Raw genomic sequence first — 26,178 nt, 5'->3', positions numbered from 1 at the left:
ATGTCAGATGCAGCAGCACCATTCTGAATGGTGCCGGTGCATCCAATCTTCCCATTCCCATTGAGCTGTAAGTGATTTCAATATTTCACTCCAACTAAGTCAATGCCTAGTATGGGATGCCCAATGGAAACCCTTATTTATATATTTTCATGTCAAAAGTTCTTTTAATTCTGGATGATGTACCCTTATATAACGCAACTCTCTTTGAATCCCCCCGGTCTCACTGACCCAAGAAGAAGGTTGTTTTGCAAAGTTAAAAGATTTATTTGAAGAATTGAACAATATATATCACACTTTTATATATAGGAATTATATCTGAATATCGCACTTATGAATATGAACAATGATCAGCAATGGGTAATATTACAATATCAACACTCTCTTTAATCAATAAGTAGTAGGAATAGGAAGAATAAGGTAGCAGAGAATACTTTGTGTGGGTTGAATGAAATGCAGTGATATGAAAGAACGCAACACAGAAATAAACTTGATATGAATTTAACCAAAGACAATGTGATCACTCTTTCCCCCTGTTATTACTCACTCCCCCCAGTATGCAAAATGTATAGATGGAATGAGGGCACACAGGTTTCAGGAATAACAATCACTAATTGCAGTTTCAATCCCGATTCCTCCAGCAAGCTTACAGAGAACAGTAATGATTTTAAACAGGTCAATTGCTTTTAAATGTAATATGAATTGAATGGGAAAAATGCAAAAAAATACTTTAATTCGCTAATTGGGATTCAGAATTAGTGAGAGTTGCTTTGGATTGGGTCAGTTCAACACTAGCAATGATTATAGAATGATTAGCAGATGGAAAACGAAATACAGAAGTTGAAAGCAAGAAATGGCTGTTTTACATGGAATGAAATTGATCCAAATGCAAATTCGTGGCAACTTTTCCGCGTGCGAGAAACGCGATTACGGAAAAACTATAAGGAATTGGAATGTCATTTTGAAAGCTGAGAATGTTAGCTTCAAAATTACATTTAAAGTTTGTTTCTAGGACGTACGGTTCAAAAGTTACATAGGTTTTAGTAGAGGTTGATTTTTCTCAAAAGGAGTCAAGATTTCCAATGAAATTGCGCTTTGAATTACAAACAGGTTGGCTTACACTAACAATTCTCATAGGATTAGATGGATGAGAAAGAATTCAGAATGGACAAAAGAGATTCTACAATGCAGTCTGGATATGTTGGAATGGGTTGGATGGATTACTTTAAACTAAGAGATGACTATGGACAGTTCTACGCTAAATACTCACACCTCTGGTTTAAAATGGACCCGTCAAAGATCTGGTCAAGGGTTTGGCTGGGATTCGCTCACCACCAGACAGGTCTCAGGCGCGTGGTTCTGCTCTCAGCAAGGCACTCGGGTCTGCACGGCCTCTGGGACTGGATCTGACGGGTTCTGGGTTACGGCTCTGCTAGACTGGTCTGGATCTTGGATTCTAGCATGGGTTTTGGCCAGAAGCAGCAAAACAGCTGTGCCAGGCTGTTGAATTAGCTAGGTTAGGCCCCGTGGACATTTAGGGGTTAAATCAGGTTGCAAGATTTTAAAGGCCAGCTGAGAAGGGTTCAGCTTTTTGGATTGGCCTTTCTGCTTCTGAGTTCTGGAGTCTAGATCTAGGTTCTAGAGTCTGGATCTAGGTTCTGGAGTCTGGATCTTCCTGCAGGGTGCTTCGCCAGTGGATCAGTTGATGAGTGAAAGTGTGTCTTTCTCTGGGTCCTCAACAGTCCCTATTTATCCATTTTCCAAAGGGGTGGGGAGGCTGATTCTACTATGCCCAACCCTCTAAGGATCTGATAGGTCAGAGAATTCCCCTTCTCCTGATTTGGGAAAGGAACAGTGTGTCATGATGTGTCATCATGTGTCAGAATGACACTGTGTTTAGAGTCCAAAGAAACCCCTCCCCTTTGCTTTTACCCAGCACTTCTGCTACCCCTTTTGGTGAAATGATGTCCCTGGCCCTAAAGTTATTTGCTTTCAGATTATAAATGATAAGGCTATCCTGTTGCATTGCTATTTGTGGCCGCTCTGGTAAAATGGTAAAAAGAATTTAAAGCAAATTTGTGACACACTTGTTCAGCAAATTTACAAGCATTCAAAACATCAGGAAAATGTTCCACAGTCTCAATATACACGTTGATATTTTACCTGCAGCTTCTTACTGCAACCTATTCCAGTGTATCCAGGACGGCATGAGCAGACATTCGGCGACACACATTTTCCTCCATATAGACATTTTAAGTTGCACAAAGCTGAAATAGGAAGGCAGTGCAGAATTAGAGAGACAGCTACCCACTGGAAATATACAATATTCCATTATATACGTGGACCTTTACAATTTTTATCAAGTGACATTTAGCATTTTTATTCTTTTATAAATTCTAAAGGCATGGGTGATATGCTTACGTGTTTGGCACTGCATTCCCTCCCAGTCTGGAAGACAATGGCATTGGTTTGGTCCTATGCATTCCCCACCATTCTTACATTTTTGAAGACAGACAGCTGAAATGAGTACAAGGGCAAAACCATTACTAATAATGTGGCAAAGAGTAGTAATATATTTAAGAATTCTTCAGGTCTAATGCTAAGAACAAGCAAAAGAATGCACGGCTTTGCAAAAATAAATGTTACTGTTACCTGGGCCTAACAAGATATAGATGAACAAGAGTACTGATAAGCAGTGATTTTAGAATTAGTAAAATGACAGAAACAAACATTTGCAGAGGCAACAGCTTTGGCATTGTGTTGTATAGGATAGGCATTTGCCAAACACATGCAATACGTTTATTACCTTGCCTCTCAATAGCTGGTAGGACAGTTTTTAAGGGCTTCATAAAACCATATCTGAGGCAACACAGAAACTCCACTCTTAGTATAAGACTGTACCACCTGAGAACATTTGGTAGCATAGACAGAGCAGCCAGGTTTATCTTAGAAGGGAGAGAGGGCTGTAGCTTGGTACAAATAAATTGTAGCATACATATGGTCCAAGAAAACACTTAAACACTATGGGCCTCATTACGAGTTTGAAGCTATACCTCCAAACCGGGCTCCATTACCGGGTTCCTGCAATGGGGACTTACCGGGTCATTCCGACATAGGAGGACCCGGTAAGTCCTCCTTGCAGGAACCATTCCCCATTCCCATTTGTGCCCCCATAGGGCTCAATGGGAATTGGGAGGGAGGTAACAAAGGGCACTTTACAAGTGTCCCATTGTTACCTCCCTCTTACTCTCGCGGGACCCGGAAAAGACGTCTGGTTTTAGCAGACATCAGATCCGGGTCCTGCAAAGGGAAACTCGTAATAGGCGCTCCCGTAATGAAGGGGGCAGGTCACGTACCAGTCTCCTTCATTACGGGAGCGCCAGGGTCGTAATGAGGCCCAATGTATTGTACAATTAATGATTTATTATAAATGTATGTACACACAGATAAATCTTTGGGAAAGTAAGTACTGTTACATATTATATAAACACAATCATAAAAACCAATTCACTACTTATGGCATAGAAATGAAAGTATAACCTTATTTAGAATTGCATTCAGCAAATCAAGGTGCAAAACCTAAAGTTATACATTCAGAATGGCACAATGCTATTCTTGGGGAATAAGACCGAGTTAATTATACTTTCTGAATACAATGGGCCTCATTACGACTTTGACGGTAGCCATGCCGCTATTGGTGGCATGGCTGCCGCCAAAATCCGGTCCGGGTCCGGGTTCCCTGAATTCCTCCCTCCAGGAACCCGGGCCCAGACCTTCCCCATTCCCATTTGAACCCTTATAGGGCTCAATGGGAATGGGAGATGGAGCAAACAACGAGCCGATTACGAGCCGCCCGTTGTTTGCTCCCTCTTCCCCTCGCAGGACCCGGTAAGGACGCCTGGTTTGAACAGGCGTTACTTACCGGGTCCCACGAGGGGAGCTTGTAATGAGGCGGAACGGGTTTAATGGGTCCGCCTCCTTTAGCGGAGCCCGTTAACCCGTTCCGCCTCAGTCGTAATGAGGCCTAATAAGTAATTCAAGGGCAGCAAACCATATTGCTCCTAATTCGCAGTGTTATTCAGGTATAGTATCACTTAATTAAACCAACACTGTTACAAGTATATAATAATAATAATAATAATAATAATAATAATAATAATAATTAGTATTATTATTATTATAAAAATGAGTTTATGAATGGATACAGTTACACCACCAGTATTAATATTAAGAATCAGAGCTAGTAAAGTAACTCATATACCTTCTAGAGGGGTCTTAAGCTACTCAGGGATAAGTATGAACACTGTCAACTATTTTAGAAGTGCAATAAAGCATTTCAGGAAAAAGCATAACACAATGCTATGGTTCAAGAAAAGGAACAGCTATTCAAGGTCAATATAAACAATTGGTATCTACACGTTTTCACAATTACTAATACAGGAATAGACAGTTTAACCAGGTATACTTTTCAGGAGTGTAGAATACAATTCTAGGGTAAGCAAGAATGGTAGCAGACTTTTAAGAAAGGCAATCAGCAGTTTCAAGGTAAGTAAAGAACTATATAATTTTTAGAGCATCAGTATGCAACTCTTAACACAAGTAAGAACATAAAGACTGTTTTAGACATGCTCTAAAGCAGATCAGAGGAAGCAAAACCCAATAGTACATTTTAAGAAGAGTACAAAGCTATTCAAGATAGGTAAACCTTGTTGGTAAGCCTTTTATACCCATTCACTTTAGAAATGATAAAACAGTACCAGCTCTTATTACTTTATAGAAAGTAAGTAAAATAACATATATACTTCTTAAAGAAGCAACAAGAAAGTTAAAGGTAAGTCATAACGTACAGACACTTTGTAACTCATTCTGTCATAGAGATAAAGTTGCAACACTAACCTCTTTAGCAAGTAAGTACTTTTCACACTGGCTGTAATTTCAAGATAGAAGCCTTAGCTTTTAAAGTACTTCCCTATTCCAGAGCATGAGTTTTCTCCGAGGCAGAAGAGGGACCCTTGTGGTTTAGAAGCCAGCTGTAGGCAGGTCAGGATAGGGTTCAGTTGCAGGAAAGTTAGAGTTCCAGAGAATATTGCAGCAAACAAGTATTAACTTCAGAGTTGGTTGAAAGTGTTCAGGGACTTCACATAAGGCTCCCTATGGGTGTTCCAGCATTAGTCCTGGGCAAATGGTATGGGCAAACTCCCAAATGCATGAATCACCCATCCAACCACACAGGATCAACACCAGACTTGAGGTAAGTATTACCCAAGCCAACACAGTACCTCAGCTAAGAAGAAGAGCTTGGAGATGGTCGACTTCCTGAAGCAGCATCATTCCTTGAAATCTTGGTCTGGATACTGAAGAAATGGACAATGGAGGGAAACTGGCAGCAGCAGTTGACAGGAGAGGCTTCCACCAAAGGATTCTTCAAGACCCCTAATGGTTTCCCAGATTTGGCACACTTTTACATGTATCTGATGAAGAGAAAATATCGCCAGTCGGATTCTCTTCACTCTCTTGGTCCTGCACTCTGGTGAGGGGACTTCAGGGATTTGAATCATGACCCTGGCGGTCCAGCAGGAGTCCAGCAAAGTTTCGACTAGAATCAGACTTCGGAGGACCATGCACTGCACACTGGCTCGAGGACCATTGGTATTGGTGGTTCACAGCCCATCAAGGTTGCAGCTCATCGAGGGATATGATCTGATATGATATGATAAGTCATTTATAACGTGCCTGTACTCAAATGTTTCTAGGCGTCACACGACAAGGGAGGGAAGACAGAGGGAGGACAAGACAAATGATCTTACTAGGGCTTGTGTCATTCAGATTGTGCAAGTGTGAGAATGTGAAGTGCAAGGGGAAATGAAGGGTGGAAAGTGCAAGGGAAAAGGAGAGAAGAGGGGAAAACAGGACAGCAATGTTCTGAGTAAGTGCAGCTAGGGCAGTACAGCTCTGGGTAGTGCAATGAGAAGAAGGGCCTCTAGGGTTGCAGTTACAGCCTCTAAATGCATGGTAGGAACAGAGACAGTGCAAGGGTGACTGATCATGAAAGTGAGACTCTGAGGGTAGCCAAGCAACCAGTCAGTACAGCAGACCGGTAGGTCGGGTAGGTCAGCAGGGGAGGGAGAGGGAGAAAGCCGAGGAGAAGAGGAACGTTTTGAGCTTGTTCCAGAACTTCAGGTGATCCGGCTCAAGTTTGAGAGAGGCAGGGAGGCCATTCCAGAGGGAGGCACCTGCAGAGGACAGAGATCTACCCCCCACTCTCTGCCTGGAGAAACGTTTAACCCTTAGAGATTTGGAGGTAGTGGAGCGAAGGGCTCGAGAAGGAAGGTATTTTGAAAGAGAGAGTCGGATGTAGTGCAGGCCCCAGCCCCAGAAAGCCTTTTGTACAATGCAAAGGGTCTTGATCTTGATCCTTGCAGCTACTGGAAGCGAGTGGAGAGATTTCAGGGCTGGAGAGATATTGTGCCTGGCATTGAGGCCAAGGAGAAGTCTTGCAGTCCTGTTCTAGATTATTTTGATTACGGCTCAAAATGCAGATCTCCTTTAGTATAGTGGGTCTCAATAGCCTCTTGGTAGGAGTCATAATTTTCACGACCCTCAGGTTGCTTGAAATGAAAGATTTAAAAAGGCACTGGTTACACTGCAGGCTCTCTGGTCGCTGGCATTTGTTCCAGCCATCTTTTCTTCATCTTCCTCTTCAGATTGTGTTCCAGTGATCGACTTGTCAGCAGCCTCCAGGATTGGACTACTTATCAGGTACTATAGCATAACTTCTGCAAACTCTCCCTCCATTTTACAGAAAGGGGTGGCTGACTGTCCAATCAGGACAGCCATTTCGACAGAAGGTACTAGTTCCTTTCAGGCAAGCTCGAAGACAATGGGCTGGAAAGCTTTGGACTCCTCCCTTGCTTCCTGCCTTTACAAACACTCTGGAGCCTGGCCCGGAAACACAAAGGGTCTCTGATGAAGATAAAAGTTCAACCACGATCTTTCCCACCTAGGATGGGACAAGAAGACCCAAGAAATAACAAGCAAACCAGAAATGGCAATAAAAGAAGCAGCCCGCCATTCTAGCAGAATGGTGACCCTCCTATGCATTAATGCAGCTGATTTGACAGCCTGTGAGTAATATGACTTAAACGTCATTAAGGTATAACCGATGCCACCAGCCATTCAAGTTAACTTGCAATTGTAACAAAAATGTTACCATGATAGTGAGAAAGGGGATACTTTGTATCTCCCCAGCACTCTACATAAGTTGGGGTGTGCTGCTATCACATAGCCAATGGAAAGGGGATTGGAATCCCACTTTACTCTTGGGAACAGTAGTTCACCCAAGATATTAAGAGAAGGAAGTCCAAAGCAACCCAGCAACACTGCCCATAATGAGCTGTGTGCCGCCATAGTAAATTACATACAGTCCAAAAGTTACACACACTATGGGGAGACATGAAAAGGTCACCCTGAAAAAGAGTACAATACTAGGTGAAAAGGGAACACATTCCCACACACCTAGGGACAAGGGAAAATACTCACCAAGTCCAGTAAAACGTTCTGGGGTTGACACAGGTCAGGAAGGTGTATCACATTTATGACAATCTTACCTAACAATGGCAACAGCTGGAAATTGTCTGAGTACATGTATATAAGATAGCAGTGCCTGGAAAATGCCCATCTAGCATTTGTGATGTCATCTTCCATGTCTTGGGTGTTAGTTTCAGCAGTGCACGGTGGTGGCGCAAGTTATGGTTGCCTAGTATACCATAACAGTTTCAGCAGTGCACGGTGGTGGCGCAAGTTATGGTTGCTTAGTATACCATAACTGGTGAATTTCTGGGGGTTTTCGGTTTTACTTGTAGCCATAATGTCTCCTTAACAACGCTTTTTCATTGAATTTCATAGGTTTTTTTATTAGTGCAACTTAACCATGATGTCCCTTTAGGAAACATTTTTCTACAACTTACTAATATCATCCTTACCCCAATATAACAACATTTCTGTCCAATTTACAAGGTTTCAGCTTAAAACTCGGCCATTCCCCACCTTCTAGCATCATTTTGAACGCTTCTACATGTTTTGCAACGTTTTCCACTGTTTTTGTGTTTGTCAACATCCGCGAACATCTAACATCATCGCAGACTTTTTGGACAGTATCACGTGAACACGCACTCATGCACGAGAATGAGTCTGTGGTTAGCGAACAGTTTGGAACTGCATTTTCTGCTAATTTAGGAACTTTCAAGCTCAAAATGTACCTTTGCACAGCTCTTACACCTATTCTTACTCATTATCCATTAACAATCTAGCACAGAGCACATACTTGGGAGAATATTAGCAAAACGGCTATTTATCTTAAAAATGGCATCAATTATTGCCATCACTACTCCCCAAGAGACACCACCAACAGCTGGAGGACCTACACAACAAAAAAGCACAGTATTTCAAAAGACAATGAAGAGGACCAAGAAGATGTGGTAGAGGAAGGGCCTATCTCTAGCACACAGAGAGAATCATGGGTGTGGCAATTCTGAACCACGGTTGGGAATGTACCAAAGGCTAAAGCTTCCAAAGTGAAATGCACTGAGTGCTCAGTCACAGACTACCTGGACAGTACTCCTACGGGACCACCTCCATTTAGCGTTACACCAAATCCAACCACTGCAATGCTCCCAGAAAGTTTGTTCCATTCTTAAAAAGTAGTAGGCTGTCTTCCTCCACCTCATCTTCCTCAACCAGTTTATTTATTTATTTATTTTATTTATTACAGGTATCACGGCGAAATACTGTAACCACACAGCCTACTTCTGTGGGATACCCAATTCCACCAGCTACCTTACAAGTGATAAAAGAGGCTGTTGATCCATATCTTTCAAAGACAACAGTACTCTTTATAGACTGCAACATATCACTCTGCAGGGGGGATCAATTTTGAAGTGTTTTTAAAGATGTAATCAAGGAGCATGTGAAACTCTGCCCCCTACCTTGGAGGTAATACACACACAAAATCTTCCCCTGTCCACTTGCCCTTCCATATTTGTGGTTGGTGCTTCTTCCATCATTTGCAACAAAACAAATCTTATAGAGTCCATCTACCTTACATTTCTCAGTAAAGTAGTTAGACTCAATAAGATTCTCCAACATTTCCATTAGCATTTTGTGTCATGCTAATGGGAATAACGGACAATTGTATACTAGAAAAAAATATAAAAGGACAGAAACAATTTTCTGTCCCAAAAACGTTTCTCTTGCTTACAATAAGGACCATAATTGATGGACTTTTATAACTATCCGCAGTCTCCACAGTCCCCTTTCCAGGCCATGGATCATTAAAAGACCCGGATGACAAGTGCACACTATCGTACAGGTCAGCCCTTTGACCCTTTTTAATTTTACTACCCAGACAAAATGCTTTCAGGTCCTTGCTAATGCTTGAGCGCAAAGGTGTTGTAATCAAGTCCACCACTTCAGGCTGTAACCGCAAGACTATTTTTTCCCATTTAACCTACCGCTTTGGCCATGCCACATGCCCCAATAGGCAAATTACAGTACACATTTCTCCTTGCTGACGGCCAGGCCCATTGCCCAGACACCAATGTTATATCACTGTGTTGTGTGCTTACATTTTCACACTTTCAAAAAAAAATAAAACACAGGACATTTTTCCAAAGCCATGCTTTCAAGTTCTTGCTGACCCCCCCATGTGCATATTTGCTGCAATCCCATCCAGCCCTTAAACTTGTACCCACAAGTAGATTTTTATTTTGCTATTCAAACCTCTCCAAATTTCAAAAAACATTACCACATAGCCAGTCCCTGGTGGCCATGCCCACTTTAACCACATTGGGAGTCCCTCATGTTCATGGCCAGTAGCCAGATTGTCTGGGTCATGGGCCATGGCCCGGATAAATCTGACCACTGCCCATGGCCACAGGCTACACCTCAGTCACCAAAGGTATATCACTAGTTTTTGCACCTACATTATGACACTTTTCAAAAAATAAAACACGGACACATTTGCAAAACCACGCTTTCATGTCCTTGCCCATGTTCCTTACACAAGTTTACTGCAAATCCGCCCATGTTTTTTTTTTAAGTGTCAAAATGTACGTATATAAAATAGTCATATAACGTAGCCCACACTTGACAACATCCCTTAAGATTTTACTCAAACATTCAATGTTGGGTCTATAATCTTTCGGAAAAGCTTTGTCCACTTTCATGAAATGGCAACAAAGTTATAAGCCATCTAAAATGTTGAGAAGCCCCCTCTAGTTTTGCCCCTATTGACAGAATCCCACCTAACATTGCAATAACATTCATATCTACGTCGAAAATCTTTTTGTAAACATTTGTGCAGATTCGTCCAATGGCACCACATATAGAAACCTTTAAAATATTTTGGGAGCCCTCTCTAATTTTGTTCCTTCTTGACAAACCAGCACCACACTTTGCAGAACCATTCAGAGTCAGGACTAGAATGATATTCCAAAATCTCATGCAATTTAATTGAGTGGCGGCAAGGTTATAAGCCATCAACAAACTGCTTTTCACCAACTCTGTAATGCAGAAATAGGTATACATTTCCCTTAACATTTCAGATGTTTGCGAACATCACAGGACTGCGCCGGACATCCAGACTGTTTGCAGATGTGGGAGTTGAAACAACCCCCATTTTCGGGGCTTTTTAAGACCATATCCCATCCCATCCTCATCACCCCTCACCTCACTTGTTTCATTAGTTTGACAAGTGCAATGTTGTGTTTTTTAATATGATTTTATCACAATGTTCGCGGACAACGGGCGCCTTTCCATGAATGTAACATGGTGGGCGTTTCCCAAAAATATGGCGCAGGCTCGCTTTTCAACATCCAATCAGCGGGCGTGTCCGATGACCGCAGACATCACGGAGGCCGACCGCGGAGCGTGAGTCCGCGGACTGAACCCAGATATCATAAATTTATGTTAACCTACTTTTTCGGCTGTAGGAATGAGCACATTTTCTTTTTCCGTTGCATCTATGGAAAAAATCACTCATATTGGGACCCCCCTATCACTCTGCCCCTGCACAAAACCTCACCAAACTTTGCACAATCAAACCAGGACGAACCCTGCATAATTTCAAAGTGAGGAAGGCTCCAGCCCCCTTATGCCATGTTTCTCTAAGTGGTCTTGTAAGGTGGTCTCATTTATTAGGCAACATGGCCGTAGGGTGGCTGACCCCTTCCATGCTGTGAAGCTAAGCAGGGGTTGTCCCAGTTACTGCAGGGATGGGAAATCCACTGTTGCGTTAAACATAGCTATTTTCTTTTATTATTGACTGGGAGACTACAAATACCAGGATGCATTTCAGCAAAAGGCAGAAATTGGCATTTGAGCGCAAAAGTTTCAAGGACTGACAGTAGCATGGTTTAAAAAAATGTATAATTTGGATGCCCAATTGTTTGCCCATCCAGGCAGTAACCAGAACTGACTCTGCATAGCTTCAAAGCGGGACTGACCCTGCTTAGCTTAACAGCATGGAAGGGGTCAGCCACCCTACGGCCATGTTCCCTTCAAAGCAAGGAAAGGGCCGGACCGTTTCTGTAAAGGGTCTTGTACGTTGGGGTTGTTTTATTGGGCAACTTGGCCTGAACGGCTGGCCCTTTTCTTACTTTGAAGCTAAGCAGGGGCGGTCCTGGTTACTGCATCGATGGGAGATCTGGATGGCAATCATACTGCTGATTTTTCGCCCCCAACTTCACTCTAGCTGTAAAAATATCTTTTAAAAAAACTGTAACCGAGGTACTGAACTACACATTACCTCGGCTATCTGTAGTCCTTCATATACATGAATTTCAGAAACACAGCTGAAAAAAATGCTTTGCTGTCCCTCAAGCGCTCACCAAGTGCCCCCTTCATCTGTGCCAGCTCCCCCACTCCCCAGAGGGCCTCCTTTGCCCTCTCCCTTTCCCTCCACAATACACACTGTTTCTGTGACACAGTTTGATTTGAGATGTCAGCTACTCGCACCTACAGCCGAGGCTACAGAAAGCTTTGTGTTGCAAATTCAGTACCTAGACCCCCCCCCCCAACTCCCAAATTTCACTTGGAGCCCTCTAGCCTGATGCCATCTGCATGTTTTTTGACATGAAAATGACTTTTTTCCTGCAATTCATTTTCACATATTCTCAGCTGTAACCTCGAATATCTCTTGCATCGAGAGAAAAACAAGAAGGCGGCTTTTTCATTTCTGAAAACCATGATCCTGCAATGCACCATGGGAGATATAACTATCCATTTTGAGAAGGTGACACATCTTCTCTGTCAAATATTTTAATAACTACTTTCCTGGGAATAACCCCAAACCATGCATGGATCGCAAGTCAGTGCTTTCTGGCCAAGTTATTTCGGACTTGGTCCAAATCCGTCCAGCGGTTTTGGCTGTGCTCTTTGGCATACATTTCCCTTGTTTTCTATGAGAAAGTAAATAGGAAGTAGGCCACAACTTTGGAAAAAAATATTTTTTTCTTCTTAGTAACGTTATTATTTTTTAACGTACCTTTACAAAGCTTTGCTGTCTGGGGAACCCATGATTCCCTAAGCTTATCAAAAATGTAGGTCAAATACATTATTCAAATCAAAAGTTATAAACAATAGAATTCTGAGGGGTTGCTATGGGAGTCCGACTCACCTTAACTATATATATAGGATAAATTACTCGCCGTAATCATATTACTAATGCTTAATTCTGCTTAGATTCACATGCTTTACATGGGCTGACATCTAGTGGAAGTTGCAGAGTATTGCACATAAAGTTTTCAAAGTTTGAAAAGGGACTACGACATGGTGTGACTGTAATACATTTCCTAGTGTGACGTACCCTATACCCATGATCCCTCATGCGTCGAGGTCCCTCAGATTATTTGTTTCCGACAAGAGGGAGTGTAAGTTGTAAGCATCAAGTGTAAGTAGAGACCAGGAGGTGTGAAAGATCTATGCATTTTTCTTTTTCTCAGGCAACTTCTACTCCAAGAGGGCTTCCTTCTAAAACCCACCTCCTTCTACAATACTGCTTGCTAATCTATGCAAAGCATGTGAATCTAAGCAGATAAAAGCATCAGAAATACAATTATGGTGTGTGATATATACCTTCTGAGGCGTGTGTATCTGCTTAGAATCACATGCTTTTCATATATTAGTAATTAGTACTAGTAGAAGGAGGTGAGTTTTAGAAGGTAGCGCTGCAAAGAGATGTTTCAACACCACTTGTCCCACCTGTGTATCACCCCTAGAATGTGTATCCAAACAGTAATGTTGGGTGAAGGTGTGTACTGAACTCCAAGTGGCAGCCTTGCAAATGGCATCTAGAGACATGTTTCCTATGAAGGCTAATGTTGCCCCATTGCCTCGTGTTGAGTGTGCCTTGGGCCTAAAGGTTAACGTTCTCTTGGCAAGAGAGTAACAGAGTTAGATGCAGTTGACATTCCATTTAGAAAGTGCTGCTTTAGGGATAGTGTATTGGGGAAATTGTTGACTAGAGAGCATGTGCCCCCCTGCCTTCCTCAGAAAAAACAGAATTACAAAATCAGAAAGGACACATTTGAAACTGCACTTTAAATTCTCTTGGAAATGCAGCTGACACAAAGAATAGTTAGTTTTGCACACAAGTAGGGACAGATGAGGCATAAGCTTACACAAATAGTGGATTTCTAAATAGAATAGACTAGGTGACAGGAAGGCGCCGTTGTTACCGGACCGGCAGAGTCCAAGTTTGTGGTGCCGATGCCCTCCCGCCAGCCAGGTCTGACCTGGCGGGTGGAACGGCACCTGCTCGCAGACTTTCACTACCGTCATCCACATAGCTACAGGACTCAATGGAAATGGGGATTAAAAATGTCCCGGCGCTTGACTTCCAGGAAGACCGTAAAGGTACACTAGAATAGGCTGCCTGCGCAAGTGGGCTGCCACCACTGCTAGGACCTTTGTGAATACCCTGGAGGCTGACGCAATGCAGAATCGTAGCTCCTTGAATTGGTATTGCCCGTTTCTCAATTTGAATCTGCCGTATTTTTTGTGCCATGGCAACATTGAAATATGAAAATAAGCATCTTTCATGTCCAATGTTGCCATGTAATGCCCTATTTTCAATAGTGGGATGACCTCCTTCAGTGTTGTCATCCTGAATTTTTTTAGGCTTCACAAACGTGTTTAAAGAGAGCAGGTACAGCACTGGGTGCATTGTTCGATCTTTCTTAGGAACAAGGAAGTACATTGAATAAATACCTTTATTTTGTTCCATGAAGGGCACCAGCTCGATTGCTGTAATAGGATTAGGATCTCCTCCTGGAGGATGTGGAGGTATTCGGAGGACAGTTGTCCGACACGCAGTGGGTGGTGTTCCACCGAGTATCCTTTGGCCACAGTATTGAGGACCCTTTGTACTGATTTTATTCTCTCCATTTGCTGGGCAAAGAGTGTTATGCGACCCCGACTGGGAATGCATGTGAGGGAACATGGATCGGCATGTCATTTGGATGTAGGGGATGCTGTTCCCATAGAGGCTGCAGCTCTGCCTTGTCCTTTCCCACGTCGAAACCCACGGTAAAATGACTGACCATGTTGGCTGTTAAAGGAGGCACCAGACCTAATTGCTCTGGCATGACCTTGTTTTCCCGAGCCTTCTGTCCGAAATTTACGGCATGTGTTAAACGCGCCTGTATGAACAAAGGGCTTGTTGGAGATCTGACCAAGGGCCTTGATTGTCTCATGCTCCTTCTTTGCTGTTTCCAGCTGGTTGTTGACAGCTTCGCCAAAAAAGCGACCCTCCTCGATGGACATGTTCATTAAGGCAGCTTGGTTTTTCTGGCTTAAATCCTGGGTCTCTGAGCAAGGAGTGTCTTTTTAAGAGAGTACCCTCTGCACTGACTCTTCTAGAGGTGTCTGCAGAATCCAAGACATGTTTTAGGATGTTCTGGGAACCTGTTTGCCAAGGGTGGTGATCTTGAGAGGGTGGGTGCGTGCTGGCTCTGGTACTGAGTCTAGATGCTGCAGGACCTCATCCCACTGGTTGCTGCTGTACCTGGTAAGCAAGGTGGTGTTGTTTGCTATCCTGGTGAGTTACGCATCTCAGGGTTTAATATGCTTTCCATGTGTATAGTCTTTTGCACTCCTTGTTGGGGGGTGCCTCAGAGGTTGAGAGTGGAATACCAGCACTTTATTCTGGTAGTGGTCAGAGAATCCGGCTTGATGTGACCCTTAATATAAAGGGGATCTGAAGGAGAGGATCGAAAAGATTTCTACACCCATGGTTAACTGCCCTGGTAATAGAGGGACTAGGCAGGGAAAGAGCAAACCTCTTTTTTGTGGACTCTAGGAGAGGAATAGTCGGTCGGTCCCGGCAGGGCTCGATTCTTCCCTGTCAAAGCCAAAATGGTGAGCAGACTTTTTCAGCAGCTCATTGTAAAGAGGCTGGTCCACAATAGGGGACGAGTGATCATCCTCAACTACGAAGGGGTCGACAGGGTCAACAAAGATAATGTCTGGGTCGTCCTGGTCTTGAAAGTAGTCGTCCCCATCTGCCTAGCCGGGAACATTATGGGCATCTACCCACATATCCTGGTCAGCCAGGATGGACTGCATGTCCTCTTGAAGATATCCTTGTGAAGGCTCCCCGGGCGGCAGGGGTGGGACTGGGAGAGAAGGCGTTGTTGACATTGAGGGAGGTATAGTAGGCTGCTCAGCAGGCTTTGAGTGAGTGGGCAGCTTACTCATTAGGTCCACAAAGAATGAAATTGTGCCCATAGAGTCCTCAAACTGTGATTGAGTCAAGGGGCCAGAAGAAATGACAGTGTCAACCGATGGAGTGTGGCCTTGCCTTGACGTATCCTTTGAGGCACATCAAGAGGGGTATGTGCTTATGGGAAGTGTTTGTGTGTGAACGTACGCTGGCTTCGCCAGAGACCATCATCATAGCAGCGCTCTGCATCTGCCTTTCGAGGCTGGGAACAGGTGTGCAGGAACTAGATTGTTCCATGGTGGCGTCCTCTGAATCAGAGGCTCGGCTGCCTAGGCCTTCGTGGTCTGATTCAACAATCCGAGCTGCTGTTTTCTGACTCATGCGACATGGCGTATGCTGCCCACTGCTTGGTCTAGCACTACTTTATGGTCTTGGGGCTAAAGAGCTTACACGCTGCGCAAAGGGATTCGAGATGGTCTCATGGAAGGCAGTGGTTGCAAACTCTGTGTTTGGCAACCCAAAGGAATTTTCTGTTGCACTTGGGACAGAATTTGAAAAGAAGTGCGATCCATAGTGGAAGGTGGACACAAAGGCAGCAGGACAAATGTAGTAGGGGCAGAAAATGGGGCTATACATTCTCTAACATTCTCTAACAAAGACGGATCAGTCCCCTAACTCTCCCTACTTGTTAGGACAAAGCCTGGTGTAGGCCGAAGCCGTCATCAGAACAGAGCGTCTGTTTCTGAAACCAGGATCAGCCATCGAATTTGTGCATTGAAAAGCAAACGACAGAAGCCGTTTGGATGATTTTTAACTCACAAAGTAGCTCAAGCTATGGACTCTGCGAAAGAACAACTTGGGGGAAAAAGATTATTTGAGGGACCTCGACAGGTGAGGGATCATGGGTATAGGGTATGTCACACTAGGGTTAGTATTACAGTCACACCCTGTCGAAGTCCCTTTTCGAACTTCGAAAACCTCATGTGCAACACTCTCCAACTTCCACTAGATTTTGGCCTCTGCAATGCATGTGATTCTATGCAGATCCACAAGCCTCAGAAATATATATAAAAAAAATAGATTGCCATCATGCAGAAGTCTGCATATTGTTAACAAATGACAAACAGGATTAATTTGATGTGCCACCTTATGCTATTTCAAAGACAATTTTAAATCAACAATGTGTGAGATACATTGAATGAGTATCTCTGCTCGACAACAGCACCTGGAATTCTTACTTTCTTTACAAAAAAAAAACTTTCAAGCCCTCTAATAATTAGCCATGTTTTAAAGTTTTTACGAAGGACAAGTTCGTCTTCAGCATTCCAAATTTCCCTGTGGAGAACATTTCAAGGAATAGAATCAGGTTTGAAAGAGCTCATCCTCTCCAGCCGTTCAATGCAACTTCCATCTAAGGGTTTTAGTAGTGGTGCATCTGTTGATTTCTTTTGTGGCCTTGGGGCATGTCAGACTAGTTTAACTCTTTTACTAGAGAAGGTGAGCAAAGCATCAAAATAATACAGATAGCAAGGCCATTTGGTGATTCCATTCCCTTCCATCTACAACAGAACACATCAATTATTGGTTCCTACTAAATACTTGCAAGGATACAATATTTATGAGTAAATAATTTGCTCTAAAATGTTAATATTGAAACAAAAAAGCACTTACGGGTGTTGCATCTTTTTCCTTTCCACCCTGAGGGACATGAACACAGGTTGGGCCCTACGCACCGTCCTCCATTCATGCACATTGGATCGCAGACACCTTAAGAGATGGCAGTATTGTTAGGAATTCAACGGCTCAGGATGTGATAAATTGGACAACAATTAACTTGTGTTGTGATTGGCATTGTCTTACTTTTTTGGCATCTTTTGCCATTATAGCCATCAGGGCAGGAGCAGACATTGTTCCGCATGCAGTGGCCACCGTTCTTGCAAGGAGGGTTACAGACCGCTAAAGAAAACAAAAACTCAGTAAATGGCATATAGACCAATATCAGATGCTTTTACTGAAAATTACATAATATCTGGCCTATCAACGCAAGCTTTTAAATATAGGTGGAAACTTTGCCATGCTTAATGTACGCCTACTACTGGCTATATGCCTGACAGCCTCATTCATCATATTATGTTTTGATCACCACATACCCTATACCTCGTGATTTACTGTCCTATTCCTTTCTCCAGCCTGGTGCCATTCCTGACCCACCATCCCCACCAAAGAGAAGGATGCATCCCAAGGCACACCTTCAACGCACATACTATTGTGACAGGCAGACAGACTGTGGTTAGTCAGTGATCATTGCTTATCTATAACAGCAAGGTCATTTGTTTGTTGGGCCATCCTCTTCCGACACCAACCTCCATGTGTAAACAGTAAGACAAGTACTAGCAACTATCCCTCCAAGCACACCAATGTACTCAGGAAGGGTTCTCCCAAAAAGGGGTGAATCCACACTGTCTCAGGAAGACATCTGCATGGGCCAGTCAGACTGGCTTTAGCAAGGTGTTAGGTGAGTGTCCCTGCACCAGGATCATCAGTTAGCTCTCCACCCCCACCTTCACAAGTACTCATGATGAAAGAGACTGATATTTAGTAGAGAAGGCAGTATTTGCAGTGACTCTTGCCCTGCAAGAGAGAAAGAGCAATGAGAGCACCCACAAGCCGGCATGTGTGCACTTTCCAAGCCATGTTTGCTATCCTCCCGGGCTTTGCACTGTGGTTGCTCCAACACCTTATACACCTCCCATGCCAGACAATCAATGACAACGTGTGGGGGAATTGGCAGCTCTAGGTTTTTTGTGTGAATACAGTACATACCTGCAAGTAATGACTGAGTGTGGTCAATACAAGTATTTATTGGATGGTTGTGGTGTGGTAATAACAATGCTGTAAATATTGACTAGTGGGCCCACAGCCTCTACTATCAACTATCCCACAATTAAACTACCAATGAAGGGGAGTGAGCATGTGCTGGTACAACATGCCCACAGGCCCTAAAGAGCAAACAGTCCAAAGAACACACATACATACTGCACATTGTGTCTACACTCTCCATACTGATATGCATCTTTCTTTGGGGCATAGCTATGGTGCTACTCCGTCTTGAAACCCCTCATCTGACAATGTGGTTCTTATAGTGGTCAGCGGGGTTGTGAGAAGTGGAAGTTTGTGGGGCGTGTTTGTAACAAACTGTTACACAGTGACTTCCTGGACAGAAAGAGCAAAAAGAGATGCAAGCATAAATGCAGATTCCACTGCACGTCTTTATTCTCTCTGCCCTATTTGCTTTTGCTTCGTTGAAGGCCCCTGGCACTACTATTACATTAAAAAATTTAAATATAAGTTCACCAATATGAGCTTTCTTACAAATAAATACAGGGGGTCAGGTGTGGAACATAGATTACAAAACAAGATACATTCCTATTTACAGAAATTACAGGCATTATGTACAATGATATAGTTATCCCCGTAAGGTAACATATATTGAGTCTTGGAGGTGAAATACAGTCCTTTCAATAGCAGGATTTGCAATGTTTAGAACTGTTATATGCTAAGGGCAGTACATAGGGGTAGCAGCTAGGGATAGGCGTTGTTAATTACTGTCCAGTTGACATCAAGTGATTTAATAGTCATTAGCTTTCAGCCACAGGATGATATTGGTTCTAAAGTTGAGGTTGGGTTGGTCTGTTCTCAGTGTAGGGGGCAGGGAGTTCCATAATTTAGCCGCTTTAAAAGGAAACTATTGCCTGTGATCGTGGTTAGTTTGAATTTGGGGATAGTCAGGTGGTCCCTTTTTACTGATCTGGTAGGTTTTATGGATGTCTGTTTATGAAATCTCTCTGAAAGGTAGATAGGTGCTGCGTTATTGAGAGATTTATGAGTTTATGAGTGAGTGACAGGGTTTTTAGCAGGATCTTGTTAGTTTGGAGCCAATTATTCTGTTGTCTATTTTCAGAAATGTGGTTTCTTTTGTAAATGCCTAGTGCCGCTATAAGGGCATTATTTTGTAGGGTTTGAATTCTTCTAATAGTGGATTTGTTGGACCCTATGTACAGGGTGTTGCAATAATCCAGGCGGGACAGGATGAGTGCTCTGGCCAGGATGGTACAATTGTTATTGGAGCGATATGGCTTTCCTGTTCTTATGTGTTTCTGAGGGCGCTAGCGTGTTGACCTGTTTGGAGAATGAGAGTGTAGAGTCAAGATAAAAACCTAATGTTTTTACCTCCTGTGCTACCTTAATGCAGTTACCATCGATTATGAATGAAGAGTAGTCGGGTCCCAGTTTTTTTTAATTGGTGCGGGTGCCCAAAACAATGAGTTCAGTTTTATCATCATTCAGGCATAGACCATGCGTGGCCATCCATGCCTGGATGATGATGTACACTCTGTTCACCAAGGCCAAATCCTTGTCGTAATCCCCTGAAAGTGGGAGGAGGATCTGAGTATCATCTGCATAGTTAGTGTAGGTGATACCAAGATGGTCCAGATCATCAAAAAGGGGCTTGGTGAATATGTTGTACAGCGTAGGTGAAACGCAGGATCCCTGTCGAACACCACAAGTGATGGGTATGGGGTCAGCAGCTGCAGAAGGTGAGAAGACCTTCATTGTTCTGCCACTTAAGAAGGACCTGATCCAAGTTACAGCGTCCTTAGAGAAGTGTGCTGCTGTGTCGAGATGGTTACATAATATTGTATGGTCCACCAGGTTGAACGCAGCTGAGAGGTCCAAGAGGAGGAGCAAGGCTGATTTGCCGTTGCCTCTAAGTTCGACGACTTCGGTCTTGAGATCAATGAGGGCAGTCTCTGTTCCATGTTGTGGGCGGAATCCTGACGTTCTAGCTCCTAATAAGTGGTGCAATTCCACATATTTTTGAATTTGTGTGTAGGCTACCTTGTCTAATATTTTTAGAAGAAAGGGGACTGTTGTGATTGTCCTGTAGTTGGTAGGTGTTGAGGGATCTAGTGTTGGTTGTTTTAAGAGTGGAAGTACCCATGATTGTTTGAGGTTCGTAGGTATAGTGCTGGTGGTAAAAGAGGTGTTAATGAGCTTGGATATGAAGGGTGAGAGGTCTCGAGTTGCATCCTTGATGAGCTGTGCCAGGCAAAGATCACCCTGACAGTTGGCCTTATTTAAAGGCTGCATTTCTTTCATCATCATTTAAAGCTATACAGTACACGTTGCAGTTTGCAGTACTTTTACCTATATTTGTAAAAAATTCTAATCGAAAGAATGCAATGTAGTGTGATATAGCCAATATGACAAAGGTGGAAATACTGTTGGCCCAGAAGTGTGACTTTAGATATCGTTAACTTGAATGAAAGAAATAGGTAAGGACTTAATTCTGAATAGCTGTGTGGTACTAAATGCATCTCCATAAAGCTACACATGCACACACTCCACTCCATTCTTTAATATATATTTTGTTAGCATTTAATGATTACTTCTCCAGGGCTGGTCATAGATGTAATTATTGCTCAAAAAAAGGGACCCGTGTTTACAAACTCAGAGGGTGGAGCCTAGTCCCACCGTCAGATCCGTGATCTTCTCAGCCACGGAGTGTACACAGCCATGTTACTGAATCCTTGCACTGGTGCAAATGCAATTTTTATATTATGTTAATGGCAAAACAACATGTTGTCAGGTCATTTTGGCACTAAGGCACACTTTGCCCTAATGAAAATAACATTCTCGTACTTTGGCCTGCTCCATAAATGAACATAAAGAATACTTGTTTGTGCTGGGAGATGTTTGCCTTAATGAAAACACCAGGAGTGTTGCTAGGACTGAAAAATATCCGGGGCTACCCTAATGTCAGGACTGTCGGGACTTGGGGCTAGCTAGCCATTTGGCCCCTGAGCTTCTATCTGGGGCTACAACCAAAAGACCCAGGGACTATAGCCTTCCTAGCCCTCAACCCTAGCAATGCCTCTGGAGAACACTATGAAGAATTACTGTTGCACCAGTGCAAAGATTCTGTAATCAGGTCTGTTGGGTAAAGATTTGAGGTAGTAGCCTTTGGGTGCACTACAACAACCTTAGCCTCCTGGCAATAGGACCCAACCTTTGGTATAAGTCTGAATTACACAAGTTGGTAGTGTGGCTGAGCAGCAAGGATTATCTCAAGAGCGGTCAATGTGAGCTGTAGAGTGGTTACACAAAGATTCACAGTGACATGTATCCAAATAAACACTTACACTCAAGGTTTCTTGATAAAACAATTCATTATTTATTTACCAGTCATTTGAATAAGCCTTCTTTAGAAGGGAGCAATATAATATCAACACACAAATACCTTCAAAATACACCCTCTTAGTTTCTAAATCTGCAAACACACATTGGGGATGACACACATACACTTCCTACACCCGCAGGTGACTTCAATAGCTAGAACAATGTGGTCATTGATATATTACTGTTGGCATTTAAAATAGTACTGAGATGAGTGTCAAAGAAAAGGTTATTAGAACAAACAAGAGATCACAAATATTCTTAAGCAAGCAAATACCTTTGTACGCCCCAGTGCAGAGTATATTAATCCCTTCATTGAACGATAGGTGCAACACAATGTCAGAGCAGAGAAGAGTCATTCAGTTAAACAGGCTAAGCCAAAGTCAATGGGCAAAAGTCTATGTGGCTGAAGCACTTCTTGCAGGTAAGTAAGAAAAGTCTTTGAAGAAAAAGAAGAATTAATGTAGGGCCACAAGCTGTTAGACTTGTGAGTAGTAGAAGATTCTACAAGAGGTAAGTTCTCTTAGACTGTACAGTACCTTTAACTAGAAGAAAAATGCAGCAGATGACTTCTGTTTCTCTGGTGATCCTGGTGTTCCTGGGCCTCAGTCGTGGGGACAAGTGGGAAGTCTTCTGGGGACTCTTGCACTGCAATGGGATGGTTATTGACAGCAACCAGCAATCTTCAAACAAGTGGCAATTCGGTTTTTCAGCTGTTTGCATCTACAGCAAACAGCAACACCATGGTTTCTGGCTGTCAAGAGGGGCTTTCCTTGCATCTGGGGTCCAGCACACTGTTGGGGTGGCTCAGGCTCGGCCAGTCCTGCTTCCTGGGAGTCTGGAGGATCTTCCTGGAGCTCTTGGCCAGCTTAAAAGTAACACACACAAACTGGTGTTCCTCTCCCTGGCTGTTTGGTTCCAGCAGCAATGGCAGTGGAAGTGCAACCAGCTTCGAGAGTAAGTCCAGGTGACTTACTTGATTGGTCCCACCAATTCAAGGGGAGAAGTCGTTCTTGCAGGGCTTCCCAAACGAAAGTGGAGTTTCAGCAGCAGGGCTTCACCGGGCAAGCCAACAGTCCAGAAGTTGCAGCAGGCGTCTTCTTCAAGTTCTTCTTCAGATTCCTTCATCCAGTGGTCGACTCTGCCTTCCAAGCCAAAAAGCCTCACCTTTTATGCTTGTTTCTCCCATTCATTTCAGCCTAGCTGCCAGTCAAACAGCAGGGTGGCTGTTCTTGCCGGACAGCCAGCCAGCCAATCACCTAAGAGTGCGTTCCTGTCTCCTAGGACAACACTGGAGGCAGAGGCGGGCTTAAGTCATGAATCCCGCCAAGGACAAAATGATCAAAGGGACCAGACCTGGTTTGGCATGCAGATTAAATCTCAAGAAGGACCTTTGCAAAGAGAAATGGTGGAAAAAGAAGACTGGGGCCATTTTGAATAAAATGGCACCCAAGGGTGCTTTACTGCAGCTGCAAACGCAGCCCGCGGTAAAGACACTCAACGGTAGTAAAAAGTAAACCACTGCCACCAGCCATTAATCATAGAAAGGGTAACATACAAATGTTACATGAGAAGTTTAGACAAAGGGGATACTAAGTAACCCCTCCAGCACCCTATTGTAGGATACTATGTGCTGGTTCTGGAAAGTTACAAATGTAAGTAAAGTCAATTTCACGTTACTGCTCTTGGAAACAGTAGTTTACCCAAGAGAAGGTATTCAAACCTTTGGGAAATCTGATTCCATGTGCCACTGCACTGACGGTGCTGTGTGTCACAATGTAAAACGATGCCTATGGAGTTTGTCAGACTCCAAAAAACAAAAGAAACACAGAGTTTAAATCACATTAAAATACATGAGAGAGTGGGAAAAAGGGTCTCACTCTCTGCAGGTAAAAATGAAAAAGTCCTAGAGACCAGCAAAATAGCTGGGGGTCTCTAAGGTAGAGAGGAATTAGCACATTTCTGAGAATTCTCCCAAACAAGGAAGGGATATGCATTTTGGTTATTTGCTTTGATTTCGGTAACAAAAATTGATGTCCCCTTCAGTGCATAATTCGGTTTGTGTATATATATAGATATATATAGATAGATATATATTTATATCTATCTATATATATATATATATATATCAACTCGATCGAAAATCATGAGATTCTGATTCGACCTACGGCACACTAGAACAAGACAAGATGTATGAAGCAAAGACAAGGACATTAAGCTAACCTGCAGGTACTGTGAAAATTAAACAAACCAGAGACTTTACAACATATAATGTGTGAATGTGAAACTCTCTTTAATTTAAGGCAAGAAATGTTCTCAACGTTTTTTAGTGATATTAGATGAATAAATACGAGTACTGCGTGGACTATGATGTGTCATGCCAGGCAAGTCTCAATGAATGTAGCTATTATTAACTATCTTGACAAAATCCAGCTGGATGATCACTTAAACAACAAAGTCTGATAAAGTAATTCTAAGAGGATAATATAACCCAAAACGATGAAATTGTACACTACAAGTTATTAAGTGTAGCCAATGTATTACATGCTTCCAAAGTGCAAATGTGAATTGTTGTTTAGTGATGCCCAAGACTGTTATAATTTCATTAAACTGATTGAATGCCACTTTAATATTTTTGAAAACGTATGTTTTAATAATTGATTTTGAGTTTTATTGATATGATCTTGTATGCAAAATCAACTTTTAGCAATTGTATGCGTAAAGTTGCATTGCAACTAATTCAAAATAATTAAAAAAAAATGGGTTTATATATTGAAAGAGTACGCTGTGTCCAACAGCTTGATTTGAACCTCACTCATTCATAATTATAATCTGACTGAGATAGAATCAAAACTGAAGCTGTTGCAAGTGCTCCTAAAAAAAGTTACCAAAAGAAGCAGCATGCTTGACTAATTTCATTAGATTTTCACCAAAATAAATATAAAAGAACGTGATGTAAATTGTACAATAAAGTTCACATTTGTGCCCCAGATGAGGCAATGAGAGTTTAAAGTCGTTGCACGAATCACATAAAAAATGTGTGGTAACGAACTGTAATGTACATTTATTTGACAATCTTACACAGTTAAAAATTGTAAATATTACCGTTCTGACATTGAGTACCGAAGAATCCATTCGGACAAAGGCAAACATTTGACTTTATACACGTTCCACCGTTGAGACAGACTGGGCTACAAAGTGCTGCAGGGTAGTAAAAGAAAATCGGAAACTCTTGAAATATGCAAGATAGCTAGTGTGTCAGGCAGGTTAGTGGCATTGCATCATACTATAAGCACATCTCTGTATTTAAGTCGGTGGATCACTCACACAGTAGTTCCTCATTCAAACTGAAAATAAGGTAATGTACCTGTGCTGCATGTTGGTCCATACCAGCCAGATTTACACTTGCAGACCTCTGGAGCAACACAATGGCCACCATTTTCACAGTGTCGATTACAAACCACTAGTAGATATACAAGAGAAATACAAAACTTTAGTACTGATACAGTGGGGATTTAGAAACAGAGTTACAAAATACATTTTGGTAGGGCCTGTGCATTGCTTAAGGGAGTTATGAAGCTTGAGTGTGCATTGAGTCTGAGCTTCAAGAGTTTCGTTCCAATATATTATAATGTTGCAATTACAACTAAGGGGGCACAAAGGCAGTAATGAACAATAATATGGCTGTGTGTATCTCAGTTACTCTGTCAGCAGCTGAAGAGAAGAAGGCTCTCCAATGGCTTCATGCCCCATATCAGCTTCTTTCTTATGTTACTATACTGGGATGTGCTAGCAATTCTTTGACTGAATGCAATGCTTTTCATGAAACAATGAGGATTTTGATTGTCTTTGCAATGAAATATCCTGTAAACTAATGCTAAACATAACAAGACCAAGAGTTGTATTCAAAAAATAAATTAGCTAATGCAAGGTAACTGTTGTATTTGTGCTAATATGTAGCTTGAAACATGTGGCAAACCAGGCACTTATAATGAAAATGATAGAATGTATATTATAATTATCTGATGTATTGAGTTAAATTTGTTAAAAGGTCTACACTTGGTTGGATTGTCAAACCAAGCAAAACGTACACTTCTAAATGGTCAAATTAGTTTCAACTCTGACAATGATGGTTATGCAGAGCTCAGCATTTTGAGAAACATACTCCATTATCCATCATTGTGACAAAGCCAATTAGGATGCTAATGTAACATCAGTGTTTACTC

At 42.5% G+C, this 26,178-nt stretch overlaps 1 protein-coding gene across 3 annotated transcripts in view; it reads right to left on the bottom strand.

Moving 5' to 3' along the window:
- The window catches only part of VWDE (von Willebrand factor D and EGF domains), a 550,953-nt gene that overhangs the window by 6,746 nt on the left and 518,029 nt on the right, over window positions 1-26,178 (bottom strand). For all 3 annotated transcript variants that reach the window (XR_011303393.1, XM_069648623.1, XM_069648624.1), the window contains exons 26-31: window positions 25,320-25,415; window positions 25,058-25,153; window positions 17,576-17,671; window positions 17,387-17,482; window positions 2,419-2,514; window positions 2,161-2,264 (exon numbers count right to left, since the gene is read on the bottom strand). Coding sequence is in view for 2 of the 3 variants with exons in the window: in XM_069648623.1 (XP_069504724.1) it covers window positions 2,161-2,264; window positions 2,419-2,514; window positions 17,387-17,482; window positions 17,576-17,671; window positions 25,058-25,153; window positions 25,320-25,415 (584 nt within the window). In the remaining variant the exon portion in view is untranslated. The remainder of the gene's footprint in view (window positions 1-2,160; window positions 2,265-2,418; window positions 2,515-17,386; window positions 17,483-17,575; window positions 17,672-25,057; window positions 25,154-25,319; window positions 25,416-26,178) is intronic.

Source organism: Ambystoma mexicanum, chromosome 2q (genome assembly GCF_040938575.1).
Source record: "Ambystoma mexicanum isolate Mex_15411 chromosome 2q, UKY_AmexF1_1, whole genome shotgun sequence".
NCBI classification, from domain to species: domain Eukaryota; kingdom Metazoa; phylum Chordata; class Amphibia; order Caudata; family Ambystomatidae; genus Ambystoma; species Ambystoma mexicanum.
Note: the sequence above shows the minus strand (reverse complement) of the source record. Positions and strands in the feature narration are given on the sequence as shown.